At 43.0% G+C, this 15,581-nt stretch overlaps 1 protein-coding gene across 5 annotated transcripts in view; it reads right to left on the bottom strand.

The window, feature by feature from the left end:
* Positions 1-15,581, bottom strand: part of LOC147033814 (actin filament-associated protein 1-like) — a 161,799-nt gene that overhangs the window by 99,087 nt on the left and 47,131 nt on the right. For 3 of the 5 annotated variants that reach the window (XM_085871296.1, XM_085871290.1, XM_085871303.1), the window contains one exon: positions 9,341-9,457. The exons of the other annotated variants lie outside the window; for them this stretch is intronic. In XM_085871296.1, the coding sequence (XP_085727422.1) occupies positions 9,341-9,457 (117 nt within the window). The remainder of the gene's footprint in view (positions 1-9,340; positions 9,458-15,581) is intronic. 5 annotated transcript variants of the gene reach the window in all.

Here is a 15,581-nt window from a genome sequence, read left to right as displayed (position 1 = left end):
TCATCCCCCCCGCCAATGCTCAACTTATCAAGCAGACAATTAAATCAACAATACACCAAGCCAACAGCATGCTTACCTTAAAACTCTTTTTCATCTTTTGCAGGCACAATCTGCAGCACTGTTCACCTCGATCTGCAGCACTGCATTATAAGATGTCACTCTTCAAAATGAGCATGAAGCTGGCCATCCTCAAACGCTTTGTAATGAGTGTGGGATTACAGTGTTAAACCCCATTCTCATCAGTATCCTTCCCCACATCATGTCCTTCACTCCCTGCCCCTGCCATTTTAAAAATTATTCCACAACACCCGCATCAAGTGTATGTCCACTCTCAGGAGAGCCAGAAAACAACATTTGGCCAAACTCAAGGCTGAACTTCCAAACCTCTCTCCCCCTCAAATACCCGATCAGTGGTGTCTTGTCAAGTGAACAAACATGGTACAAAAACAGATTCTCTTCGCTACAGACTATTAGCTTACTTCCTATCATCAGTAAGGTCATGGAACCCATCATCACAGTTGACAACAAGTCCTTCCTTTTCTCCAACGGCCGAATCTTGGACCATCAATGCAGATTTAAACTCGGTTGCTCTACCCTGGACATGCTGCTTCTGCTCTCCTAGTAATGAATGGAGGCCCTCAATCAAATATGAGATCAGGGACATCTCTCTGGACATATCTCGAGCAATCGCTTCAGTCTGGCACCTCACATTCACCTCCAAAAACTCTCTGTCTCTGCATCCAAGATGACGTCCTCGAATGGCTTGAAGAATTCCTCCACTCTCGTCGTCAACACGAGTCTCTCAATGGTATCCTCTCACCTCCTCTTCCTGTCGATGTTGGAGTGTCTAAAGGTAGTGCATCTTTCTGACTCTGGGAAATCCTCTTTGCACATTTGCTGACGACTCCATCCTCTGCCGTAGCATCCTCATACCTCAGATAGACAGGCAGCAGCCTTTTCCCTCTATGCAGACCTTTATTAAATCACCTGCTGATCCAACACTTTAAAGCCTAACAAATCCCACACTCCGATTCTGTCTCTCCAGAAGGATCTGCCACCTCATAATTACTTTAACAAACCTCTTGAAGAAGTTCAGTCACTCAAGCTTTCAGGTCTTCCCATCAGCCAAGATCGTTCTTGAGCAAACGCCATATCAAAGTTTGTCTCCAAAGCCAGCCACAAACTGGGCATCCTCTGTCATGCAGACCATTTTGCAAAGTCATTCCACGGCACATTTGAACTTTGACCCCACTTACGTGGCCTTCGTGCAAGGCTTGATGGAATACTCCTGTCCCCTTTGGGCCGACACGCCTGCCTCATGCCTTGCACAGTTTGACACTGGAAACCAAGGCCTCCAAAATAATTGGTATCTCCCACCTTCTTTCTCATATTGCACCCTCTGTACTTTCTGTACTGTGTGCCCCCTCCTCCACCCTCCAAGGTTTTTGCAGGGTTACATGAGGTCTGCAAGTAACACACTGTAAAAACTCCAAAATCTAGACTCGTTGTTCACCTCTATTTATTAGTTCCTGGAACCAACTTCCTCAATCTGTTCAATTCCATTCTCTCCTCCATTGCTTCCTGCTTCTTCCCCAGTTTTCCCCTCCAATTCTGTGAATGGAGGTTTGCACCTTATGTTGCTTATTCACTGCGTCCTCCTCCCCCTCCCCTTGCAGTCGTTCTTCCCTGGGTGGTATCTTCCTCCAGGTCTCCTTCTCTTTTGTCCCTCTGCCCTGCTGAAAAATTCGTTGACTACACATACCACAGCAGGGTGTGTGGATGGGGGTGGGGTGTGAAGCAGGGGGCTGAGCTGTGCCCAAGTGTTGAGTATAATCAGAGAAAATGATGATGCAACCAGCAGAGCAAATTTTTCATGAAATCCTGGATGTATTTTCATCGTCATATTTGATCACAAAGACATTTGCAATTTTGTAAGATCGTTTGAAGTTCGGTTGACCCAAATGCCAAGTATCGAGATTCCAAAATTGGTCGTAATATTCGGATTAAAAACTCGCATTGAAAGAGAGCATTGTGCAAATGAAATCTGCGGAGCCGACTTCTGCCATTTTAATCGGACAATAAGATTTCTCATGAGGAGAACAGCGCATTACCAAGACGTGTACCGCAGGAGAGCTATGACCTCGGCAAGGAAGTTCCGCAGACTACCACCCAAAAGGAACAGGGTGCAATGGTCATATGGATCCGACATAACAAGTTCCCATTAAATCTATTCGGAGACAGCACTGTGTCTGTTCTAACAGACACATTGGCATCGGATGAATATGGTAAAAAAAAAATTGAAGCGGATGTTGTTTCAAACCACCTGCCTTGTAGCCAAAGGACCCCATGAAATTGAGGGTGCTGAAAACACAGAAGATCCTTTTCGATTGGGGATGGAAAGAAGCAAAGGTGTCAATAAAAGTTGAAATAGAAACAAGAAGATGCAAAGAATAAACATAAAACCAGCAGAAGGAATAAAGGCCGAAAGGATAAACGTTTTGCAGGACCCGCATATCATTGGCTTATTGAGTGGAGAAACCACTCACAAGGGAGGAGGTCCGACGGGAGTACACCAAGAATCACCAGCAGCTTTCACCAAATGCACGCACAGTGAGATGTAACACAACAGCCTTCTGTTCCCCGGAACCAGATGCCCTTTGCTCTACCGGCATCTGTCAGCAACAGGAGGCCCATTGTGAACAAGCTGAATCAGTTGGATCTCCAATGTTGTCACCCACAGCTGAGGAAGCAATGTCTCACTGGGATAAGCAAGGGAGTTTTTACTTAAAATTCCACGCAATCATCGACAGCAATTTTCTCTCCCTTTTTTTTTTTGTTTTGTTACTTCCGTGGTTCTGTGATGGCGGTGGAGCAATGAGGGAGACTTTGAAGCCCAAGGGGCTACAGGGTCAAAACCCCTCATTCCTGCTGCCACTCAAGTCTGACAGGCAAAGCACCTGTCAGGTGACTTATGGCAGGAAAAAATGCCTGGTTCTTGTAAACCCAAGTGACCGAACTGCGATCACAACTTTAAATTAAATCCTGCATCTTCAATCACACACATTTCCACCGCTTTGTCTTCTCAGCAAAATGGTTTCTCTAATCCTGAGTCGCAATGTTGGACATTAGTAAAGCTTGAGTGATAACCTTACATTTCTAGAACATACATTTATGTGATTTAGAAATCTGGAACAAAAGTGCAGATTTTTTTTTTCTTTTTAATATACCAGTTCAAGGTCAAGGCTCATGTAGAAGCGAGAACACTGAACGGAACAAAAGGAACATCAGAAGGAGGGGGGGGCACCAACAGCATGGTTGAAGGGCAGAATAGAGGGAGACTTGTACAAACAATGGAGGGTAGGGAAGAATACATGGGGTGGACAAGATGGATACAGCAGCAAACTCTCAGGAATGATAAAAATGGAAATTTGTGAGGAGGTGGTCTTGTGATGAGGGAGGGAGGGGGAAAGATAATGGTAATGGATTTGAGATGGTGGTTAACGAGCTGTCTCTTGGAGATCTGGAGGGAAGAATGAGATGGAAGAGAATATGGAAGTTGTTTCCACAGGTGGGAAAAAGAGAAACGAATGAGTGGAGGTGAACAGTGATTCTGGATTTCAGGAGTTTCATCAGAAGGGGGGGGGGTTTGATGATGGGCCACGTCCGCACTTCAGGAATCTGTTGTGTGCGGAAAGGGGGGGGAGGGGGAAAAAGCACGGAAAGAGGAGAGGGTGAAAAACCAGAAAGGAGACAGTAAAAGACAAACAGACCACCAACCTGTCTGCAATGCAAAAGTAAAAGATCCATAAACTCAGCTTCGACACGTGAGATTCTAAGATTCCAATGCTCTTGAAGGTCTTGGCTTCCATGGCATCAAACCCAGCAAGGTGTGAGGTAGGGAAACCAGCCAAGAGGGGAGAGCAGTCAGTACTCCATCAAGCTGTGGATGAAGGCCTTGTCGGTGGATATGAGTTCAGGAGTGCCAAGGAAGGACTTTGTATGACTGAGGATGCCCAGTCGGCAGCTGCCTTTGGAGTCCAACTTTGAAATGTGGTTTGTCCAAGAAAAATCATGGCTGATAGTGAGAAACAGCAGTTTGATTTCCTGAACCTCCTCAAGAACACAAGAACATTGACAAGAAAGTGGATGGGAGGATTTGCCAGACAGTCCTTTCAGAGCGAGAGAGCGAGAGAGCGAGAGAGCGAGAGAGCGAGAGCGAGAGAGCGAGAGCGAGAGAGCGAGAGCGAGAGCGAGAGAGCGAGAGCGAGAGCGAGATTTGTCTGGATTGAAAGGCAGATTGCAAATGTTTGACCAGCTTGTGATCTTGTCAAGTTCTGAAGATTAAGGGCTCACATGGCAGAGTGTGCAGTCATCAGCAAATAGACAAAGATAATTTTCCAGAGATTAAAAGAGATCATTGATGAAGATCAGAAATAGGACTGGGCCAAGACTCGTGCCTTGGGGCGCTCCAGTCTTGATGGGGAGAGGACATGAAAGGATTCTGTTGAGTGCCTCACGTTGGCTACGAGAGTAAAGCAAGTCAGTAATACATGAGTGGGGTTGGCCTGGGATACCATAAGCAGAGAGTTTGGAGAGCGAGGTGTCATGCCAGGCTGTTTCAAAAGCCTGAGACATGTGAAGAGAGATGGCCCTGATCTCATGCCTGACCTTGAGGGCTTCCGTCCATTGTTGCGAGAGTAGAAGCAGCATGTTCCATGTAGAGTGATCAAGTCTAAATCAAAATTGGTGATCTGAGATAAGGTTGTTGGAGAAAAGGAATGATTTTATATCAATTGCAATAATGGATTCCATGACATTGCTGATGATTGGAAGTTAGCTCATAGGTCTGTAAGTTATAAGGGGATCAGGTTTTGGAGATTTTTTTATATCATGCAATGATGTTGGATGATTTCCAAGCAGATAGAAGATGATCGAGCACAAATGACAGGGTGAAAATTTTAGAGAGCGGATGTGCAAGAGCAGCAGAGAAGGTTTTTAAGCCATGTGAGCTGATGCCCTCCAGTCCATTTGCAGAATCAGAGCCGAGGGTTGAAATAACCTCCACCTCTTCAGGTGCAAAAGACTCGAGTCCAGGAGCAGTTGGATAGGGTCTTTGGGGTGTTATGGTCCTGAAGGGTCAAAGGGTCTAACAGGATCTTAAGGATTGAACGGAGTCTGAAAGTGTCTTGTGGATCTTAAATGAATGAGGGTCTATGGGGTCTCAAGTGGTCGAAAAGTATTGTTGTGGATTTCACAATCGGATCTGAGCAATGCACACAACTTCCAGGTCCTCAGACAGTTATTTCCATAAATGCATGTTCAGAATAGACCCATCCCCTTGTCTGGTGGGATTCTAACTCTTTCATGCATTGGAGAAGCGAAGAGAACAGGTTCCCCTCCTTTCTTTGGGGATTACCTTTTCCTCTTCCAGGCACATTCGTGACGTATGCTTGTACATCAGTTTTCATTTCTGCATGAGCGATATTCACCGTTCGTGCACGCGATAAGATAGCCGTTCGCCCAACGGAGACTCGTTCTATTCCCTTTCCATCAAGACACATTGGCTTGGAAATACACGATTAATTTACACATTTTATTTTGGTTATCATATTCACATTGGACTTACAGGACATTTGAGATATTAATCACACCGCCAGATTTTCCTGAACAGTTCGTTCTGACGGTCGAACATGGATGTGGTCTCGGATCATGTACTTCAGGCACCCACTTTTCTTCATCAACGATCAACAACCCACCTTTTTCCATCGGCGATCGACAACCTGTTCAGCAGCTCTGCGGACGCTGACTGGCTCTTCTTTGTGTCGGGATGCACAGGGAGGAGTTGATTGCTCGTTGACGTTCTGTGGGTGCTTCGTGTGTCGGCTCGTTTGTTCCAGCAAATAGCCGCTTTCTGGCATTCGTACAGCGCCCTGAACATGGCGTCGTAAGCCAGGCCTGTGCTAATTGGGAGTTTCATCTCGTTCAATGGCCAGGAGAGAATGAGCGCGAGAATGGATGGTTGGAGGTCTCATGCAGGAATGCGCCAATAAGCAAACTGGATTTCGCTGAAGTCATGCTTGAGGCTCCACCCACATTGGTCGCCCAGAAAAGGATGGCAGGACTTCCCTGATGACAGTTGGTGAGAGATCCTGATGACGGTTGGGAGCAGCTCCTGACGCACAACGACTTCTGCCTTGGTAAGCCGAGACCGGATTTCTATTCCCCCCTGAATGACCTGATGGGTACCCTTGTCTCGTGTTTAATCGTTAAGTAAGTCATCGTGATAATCATCTGCTCTTTGTCCATTTTTCTATAAATGCTTGTTGAATTCAATATTTGTTTGAGATTATTTTGTTGATTGAATATTTGATTCAAATTCATCCATTCAATGGACAAGGAAATAAAAAGTCCTTCAGTTTATTTATTTTTCTTGTTAAAAATAAATTACCTGTTGACGTTTCAACTTGTCCGTGATTGTCATTTCCTTCCATTCATCCAGCATTGTCCTAACCAACATCAACCGGTAGATTATAATTCCCAAACTAATTAACCTGTCATAGTCGGCGCACACCTGCGGTAAACGCTCGGCCGCATTCCTTAAGATCTAATCAAGATAAGATTGGTGCATCACCGAGGACGTGTTCCCCGCTCAGAGGCCACGTGACCTCTAATTAGACGGTGGACACTGGAACTCGTGGATAACTGATTGGTGTTCGTGGTTGTTCAGCAACCCACCGCACCACAAAGTTAATTGTGAACGGTGGCCCCAGGTCCGGTTCTTCCGAGGAGAAACGAGAATCAACCCCCTCATAATACACTCGGTACCCATGGCCGTAACAGTATATAGGGGTCTCAGGGGTCTAAAGGATGTAAATGTCAAACAGCATCTAAAGGGTCTTCAAAGGTTGAAGAGGTGTTAGCAGTCGAAAGGGTCTAAAGGTTTCAAAGGTACCTTCCAATAGTGCGTAATTAATAGATGGAGTCAGGATTCAACTGACATTCAAACGTACATAATTAAGAGACATAGTCACGTGGGTTAGTGGCTGGACATGCGTTCGCTCCATGATATATACAGTAGATTATATCACAGCTTCAGTATGCCTGGTGTCAACAAATGTTACTAAATGATAAATTAATGGTGAAATGGTTTGACACTGCATGGCACATTTCTATCAGGGTTTGAATATCATATATTTATTCTTCAATAATGGTCACTAATAGGAAGAATGAAAGCCCTTGGCATTCTGGTGACAATGAAAAAACTGAAATGGAAGTGGGCTGGACACGTAGGAAGAGGACCGGACAATTGGTGGACAACAATAATTACAAACTGGCAACCAAGAGAAGGCCCTCGAAGAAGAAGATGAGATGGAGAAATGAAATTAATTTTTTTCCCTGGACTACAATGGTATCAAATCACATTGAATAGAACAGAATACATCGTGATGAGGGAGGCATTCATCTTGCAGTGGACTACATGCAGGCTGTTGAAGTCAACTCAAGTCAATAGTGATTACCTGATTCCAAAGAGAATGAAGAAAGGATGACACAGTCAAGGATTCCATACATTATTAAGTGATTAGTCGTTTGGAGGTTGCTCAGATCATTGGCAAACAATGTCTTCCCTTACACAAACAGAGCAGGAAATGTAGTTATGTTAATCAGTTAATTACAGGAAGGAAAGGCAAATTAACATCGATTCAAAATAAAAAGAGAGAAGGTAAAATTTGGTCAATTGGAATCCAGGAATCACACCAGAGAAAGCAATAAATGTTCGATGAAAATATGTCGACACAGTTAGGAATTATAAAAATGCTTGGCGAAGTTGTAACAACAAAAACAAATTCATGGATCGTGATTCCATTTGACGATGACAACATTGTTCATTCGTATATTTTGTGGTTTATATAAATTACAAACACACACCTAAAAACATGTAAAAAAAAGACATAAAATGTTACAGCCCCTGTTGCTTTAGAAATTTTGCTGTTTGGAGTTAAAGGACTAGCCCATGCTTATGTACAACTAAAATGGCCACCGATCTACCAGTCGGCAATCTATGATCAGATCGTAAAATAAAGGGAGGAGCTCATATAGGCCATTGTGTATTGTGCGTGTGCCAAGTTTGAACAAAATCGGAGCATGCACGTCTTAGAAATGGTTGGGGACACATTTGAGTAATAAAATGGCGGCCAGTCGGCCAAATTGGATCTAAAGTCGAATAAAAATGACGTGCTTATGAAAGACATCATTCATTATCTGTGTGCTGAGTTTGAACGACATCGGTAAACGGATGCCTGAGAAATGGTTGAGGACGTGTTCGATACCGGGTGTTTTTTTTTTTACATCAAAAATAGCCACCAGTCTCCCAGTCAGCCAACTTTGATCAGCTTGCAAAATAAAGTGAGTTTCATGTGTATCCATCCCATCATGTACTGTGCTTTTGCCAAGTTTGAACAAAAATAAGACCATGCATGTCTAAAAAATGGTTGCAACCGGACCGGACAGCATCAGCTCAAGTGTCCGAAAAACCAACGCTGCTGCTCCTTCAATTCCTATCTTTACGTTTTTCACCCTGTCACTTGCCCTCGGTCATCTTCCATCTGTTTGGAAACCAGAAAACACCACAATATTACATTAAAAAGGTGCAAAAATGGATCCCCCGAACTACAGCCCAATTAGCTTACTTCCTATTATCAGCAAAGTCATGGAATCCATCATTGCAGTTGACCTAAAATCATTCCTTTTCTCAAAGAGCCTCATCTCAGATCATCAATTCAGATTCAGACATGATCACTCAACGTTGGACATGCTGCTTCTCCTCTCGTAACAATGGTGCAGGCCCTCAATATCATTCATGAAACCAGGGCCATCTCTCTGGGTACATCTCAAGCTTATGATACAGTCTGGTATCCTGCCTTGCTCTCCAAACTGTCTGCCTATGGAATCCAAGACCAACTCCACTTCATACCTCCAAAATACCCTTGCGGCCTCCATTCTCAGATCACTGACTTCCTCCAATATTGGAGTGAACGAGTAGCTCTCAACGGAACCCTTTTAGCGCTTCTCCTGTCAAGGCTGGAGTACCGAAAGACAATGTTCTTGGCCCCATATTATTCTTAATCTTCATCAATGACCTCACTATCTCTCGAGAAACCCCTCTGTCTCTTTGCTGATGACACCACTCTCTGCCGTGAGATCTCTCATCAATTTGACAGACAGGCAGCAGCCTCTTCCCTCTCGTCAGACCTTGACAGAAATTACAAACTGGTCAAACACAATTTTGTTTATGTTTCCATATTGTCCACCCTTTGCATTCTCCCCTACCCCTCATAGTTACCTGCATCCCTTGTTTGTCCATCTCCGACATTCTCCCTCCACCCTGCTGTTGGTTTTTCCCCTTTTTCCTGCTGTTCCTTTTGTTATGTTGTGTCCTGATTGGTTCTGCGTCACCGCTCTTCCACGAGCCGAAACCATGTAAAAAAACAAAAAAATTAAAAATTAAAAATAACTCAATAAAAAGGCCCCAATATTCGCGGGCCCCGACATTCACGGCATTTTTTCATGAACGTATTCACCGCAAATGTCAGGGTCCGACAGTATATATACTGAGAAGAGTACCCATCTCAAGCGACGGGAAAAACTAACAAAGTTATCCATCCCCAGTGACGGGAAATGTTTAAGTTAATCTATCAATTTAAATAATGTTGCATGGACTTCAAAAAGGTAAATTGTGTTGCACTCTTGGTTTCGCTCAGAACCAAAGCTCTCATATCAGCTACTTGTACCATCCACTGCAAAATAGTGGAGCAACATAGGGTGATGTAGGTTGGACTTGTGTAAAAAGAGGGCAAAATATCCTGGATGCGAAATAAAATTTGGCAATAACATTACTCATGCCTGTTCTCCCGTTATTTCCAAAGTGAATGTTGAGATTTTCAATGCAGTGCGAGAAGGGCCAATGTAAATGGGAGACAGACAAATGCACGGACAGACACCGTGGTTCACAATATATAATTGATGACTTCCCGTCAAATTAACTTCAACACAGAGAGACCATTCAATCCATCAAGTCTGTACAATGGTTGCCAAGCTCTGACATTTTTGTATATAGAGGCAGGGATCGTGGAAGAGAAAGAACACAAAATGGATCAGGATGTAACAGGATGAAAGGAACAGCAGTGAGAGGGTGGGGACACCAACAGTGGAGTTGAAGAACAAAATAGAGGGAGAATTTCCCGGGAAAGCCACATTTACAACCTGGCCTCCAAAGCCAGTCGCCAACTGGGAATCCTGCATCGTGCAAAGTCCTTTCTCGGCCCACCTGAGCTCCTGACCACACACAAAGCTTTCATCTGCAGCCTGATGGAGTACTGCTCCCCCTCTCTAGGCTGGTGCTCCTGCCTCTCACCTTTCTCAGCTTCACGCTGTGGAAACCAAAGCATTTCGGATCATTGGCATCTCCCATGATGAGGCTGACTCTTTGGGCCTCTCACTCTCTCTCACCACAGGCAGGTCGGTGGTCTTTCTGTCTTCTACCGTCTCCTCTCCAGTCTCACCCCCCCCCCTGCTGTGTCTGCAATTTGTCTCCTCCATATTTCTGTAGGGCGCTCAAGGTCCGTCAACAACCCCCTTCTGGTAAAACTACCAAAATCACGAATCACTGCTCACCTTCACTCTTTCATTCCTCTTTTTTCCCCGCCTTTGGAATAAGCTCCCTCACTCTGTAAAATCCCATTCTTCTCTCCAGGTCTTCAAAACAGCTGTTCACCACCACCTAGTATCGTCCCCCATCCAAATCCTCGATCTTTTCTACCCCCGTTAATCCACCCCAAGCCCACTTCCTTCAAATTCGCTGCTTTCCTTCCTGAAAGTCCCTGTAATGTCCATCTTCCATACCCCGTGTTCCCCGCCCCATCCCTCTCCCTTCCACAGATCTCCTAATGTGTCTGCTCCCCACTGTTTTGTCCTTCCCTCTCCCACCCTCTTGTCTCATGCCCTCCTTGCTGTGCATTGTGTATTAGCTCTCACGCGAGCCTCGACAAGGTATACATTAAAAAAAAAAATTGGACAAACAATGGGGTGGAGAGGAATGTGGTGGACAGGATAGATACAGAAGGATACTTCTCCTCCCCCCCCAATCCTCCCTTTACCCCTCCTCTCTCCCACCCCCCCTCTCTCTCTCTCTCTCCTCATTTAAGAATACATGTTTGGGTTAAGTCTGCTCTTATGTGCCTTCTGCCAGTAAATACTTGCTTTAATGATTGCTTGCTTGGTGAATAAAGAGCTGGAAATAATGTGATTTTCACCAATGCTTGCTTGTGCATGTGTAAATAAATAGATTGTTGGTTGGTATTTCAAATCTGCTTCGGTTGTCCTTTCCTTCATTGGTCTGACACAGTGCACAAGCATAATTATATGGGAAGTTGCACCCCAAGTGATTTGCTCTTGTGAGCCAGCTTACACTCACTGCATCACTGAGGGCATGAAACTCAGTTCATTTAGCCACCTCCTCAAATAAATGGAGTTCAGCAGACAACCATGTTCGAGTTCGTTTGGTTAATTGATGTTCGTGGTTGCTGAGCAACCTGCTGGACTGTGTAGTTATCCGTTGCTGGTGGCCTCGGGGCTGGGTGTTCAGGAGGAACTCCAGTGCTTCCCATTGTGGTGAACCTCAAACCCAGGGCTGTAACAATATATGGGCAAGACAGGCCAAATTCCTTAATTTTCTTGCCAATTTTGACCTTTGACCACTGTGAAAGTGAAAGGAAGACAATGGACCAATACCTGCCTCATTTTTCGAATGGCGCTGCATCAAGGTATATAAATTGTGCCTGGTCTTGTCTGCATTGATTGGAATATAAACTCTTCGCTGGCCAGAAACCTTAAATGTGCATCCAATTTAATTTTGTGATCAATCAAAAACCCTGATTTTGCAATTAATCTAAAGAAAAATACCAAACTAATATATGTCCACTGCGATATGTAGAGGTTGTGCAAACACCTCATTTTCCCAATTCCATTCGATATAGGTTGACATACAGAGACATGGTAAGCCAATAAATGTTGCTTTTGTGACTAATTTGACCTTCTACACCCGTATAACACTGAAACTGATTCAGATCCAATTTTCTTTTTTCTGTGCTTCCCCATGGGGCATCTTGAAAGCACCTATTGTGCTAAATCTCATCTCTATCGACTCAAACACAAAGGGAATGGCAAAGAAAAATAAACGTTTTTCAATGTTTCACCTTTAACCCCGTAAATTGGAAGAAGAGCCTAAATGGAGAAATAAAATGAAAAGGGATCTGAGTTTTTTGAACCACAATACCATGATAGAAAATTTTCAGACGATGCACTTAGAATAAAGGAATGATGTGTGATTTTAATTGTTGAAATGAAAGAAAGAAAGAACAAAATGTATAAACATAAGAAAAACAATATATGTATAATGTATAGAGAGAAGACTTGATAAGGCGAAAAAACAAGTATTGTTTGAACATCATAACAAGAAAGAAATAGAATGGAGAAAGTGGAATGACTCGAGAGGAGGGCGATGTGAACCAAAAAGGTGTCGATTAATGACAAAGCAAACAGTTACATCGGAATGAAAAACAGTTTGCAAAAAGTGTCCTGGTTGAAATACATCGAAGAGAGTGAAAGCGTTTAAAACTTTTATGCTCCCCATTGCAACCTATATATTAAAACACAAAAAGGACATTGAAAGACAATACCAACCAAAAACAGCATTCAACTTTGAAATGAATGAGTGAGTTAATTGTTGGAAAATGATCAACAGCAGTGCTGCTGCCATACAAGTGATTTATAATGTTATGCAAACGTTTGGGGAAATAACTTAGTTGGCTAAAAATAGAGGGGAAAATATTTCCTCCGAACAGACAGATATACATCGAAACAACAAAAATCCACTCCGTTGGGACAAGTATCTGTCCAACTTTGAAAAATTCCTTGACTAGTAATGCAAGTATAGTTTTCTGTGAGAAGCATTTGGGTACAAGCTAAATTAGAAGCATAAACAAGAAAAAGAGCAACCAGAGATTGTAGACCCTCACCAAGACTTGTTTTGTGCGATGTATTTTCTGTGGTGCAGTCTGTGTGTCGTTTGTGCATTGTTATGTGACATAATTAATAAAAGACAAAATTAGAACTGTTACTTTATAACTGCTGGCAGTGATAATCGGGTACAAAGACATCTCGCTTTGATGTAACCCCGCTTTGATTGGACACCTGACATCCAATTTCATTGGATTGAAATTTAAAACAAAATATTCCCCATCATAACACGAGCTGAACTGCGAAGTTTCAAATAGATGAAGCAGAACAAGAGAAAGATTTTTTTTAAAAGATTTTGGCTCGATCCAAGATGGCTGTCAGACCATGTTACCAATCAATTATTCATGAATACCCTGGTATCGAAGGCTTGGGGAACATTTAGTGTGAAGATTCCCCTCGGTTTGTCCAGCCGTTCTGGAGAAGAAGATTTTTTATTGGTTTTAGGGTAAAACCAATATCGCTGCCAAACAATGTGACCTACGATGTCATGTGTGTGAACATTTTGTTCCTCATGGATAGGTGGTCATTCGTGTAAAGCTTCATATTGATCTGTTGAGCCGTTTCAGAGAAGATTTTTGAAGGATATTTTTTAAAAAGAACAATATGGCTGCCAAACCACATGATCGATGATGTCATCAAATTTTTTTTCCTGTGGTCCAATTTATCCCTAGATGACCCTAAAAAAATTCATACTGATCGGATGTAGCATTCTCTGTATGCAATTATGACGTCATAACAAAGGCACCTACAACATCATTAAAAAAAAATCACACATTCCCCATGAGGAGAACTTATCATGTTCCAAGCTTCAATTTTTTTCCTTGGTGTGGTTCCGAAGATACAGAGGTCCAAATTTTTTTCCTTTTCCCCAACATGGCTGCCACATCACGTCACCGATGATGTCAAAATTATGATTATAACATTCCACATGGGCAGCCCTGGATTAACCACTAAGCAAAATAAGCATGTGCTTAGGGCCTCAAGGGAAGAGGGGCACAACAGAGTTTTTTTTTCCAGTGCAGGATTTACAATGGACCATGGTGCAAATGCTGCAGGTGAATGAGGGCCCACAAAAAGGGGGGCCCACAAAAAGGGGCCCCACAATAAATGAAAAAAATACATATACAAGAATATTATTTTTTTTACACAGTATTTTATGCAATGTAATACTGATGCCGTAGCGTTTACGGTAAATAAACCTTACTGTAAGTTTTGTTTCATTTCGAAAAATAAAATTTCATTTTACGGTTTAGTATTGTTTTTATTTTGGATTACATATATATGGGGGTACCATAATCTTTTCAGTGCTTAGGGACTCTAAAGGTCTTAATCCGGCCCTGCACATGAGTAGTCGCTCCGACAAGCTGTTTCAGAGACAAACACAAGTTCTGTGAAAAGAAAAACTTCTTCTGTAAAAAAAAAACACTAAAAACACTAAAAAACACTAACAGCTTGGACAAACAAACAGACAGACAACCAAGAAGAAGGCGTCGTGCAAAGCATGACACTTGAAAAATCCATAAAACAAATTTGATCTCTAAAATAATTGGTGGTTGAATTCAATGACCAAATATGCAACTTCTCTTCAAATTTCAAGTGAATCGGATGAAAATTGAGGATTTTAGAAACACCACCTCAGCTGTTGACCTTTGGTCTTTGTTGACCTTTTGACCTTAAAAACAATAGGCTTCTGTCTTATGACAAACTCTACCATGTGGTGAAGTTTCATGAAGATCATTTGAAAATTGTGACCTGTAGGTGACAGACAGACAGACAGAACAGCAAAATCGACGAACAAATATATTTGAAAAATCTTCGATTTTGCAAGCAACAAACAGACCAAAGGATCCAAATGCAATTGCACTCTCCTCTGACAAAGCTAACAAGACTGAGCTCAAAAAATGTGGAACCTTGTTGGGTTAATATATTACAGTAAATAAGAAAATGAAATGTATGCATGTCAAGGCATACACTGTATGTATGGACTCGCGCGCGCACGCACACACACACACACACACACACACGTCTGTGTGGACACACACGCACACACACGTCTGTGTGGACTCACACATCCATATCTATGTGGACTCACACACATCCATATTTGTGTGGACTCACACACATCCATATCTGTGTGGACTCACACACATCCATATCTGTGTGGACTCACACACATCCATATCTGTGTGGACTCACACACATCCATATCTGTGTGGACTCACACACATCCATATCTGTGTGGCCTCACACACATACATATCTGTGTGGCCTCACACACTAACACGCATATATCTGTGTGGACTCACACACATACACACATATATCTGTGTGGACTCACACACTTACACACATATATCTGTGTGGACTCGCACACATACACACACATATCTGTGTGGCCTCACACACATACATATCTGTGTGGCCTCACACACATACATATCTGTGTGGCCACACACACACACACACACACACACACACACATACACACACACACACACACACACACA

This window comes from Eptatretus burgeri, chromosome 1 (genome assembly GCF_056783735.1).
Source record: "Eptatretus burgeri isolate ZD-2024b chromosome 1, Ebu_testis_v1, whole genome shotgun sequence".
In the NCBI taxonomy this organism is placed as follows: domain Eukaryota; kingdom Metazoa; phylum Chordata; class Myxini; order Myxiniformes; family Myxinidae; genus Eptatretus; species Eptatretus burgeri.
This window is presented reverse-complemented; position numbering and strand designations above follow the sequence as displayed.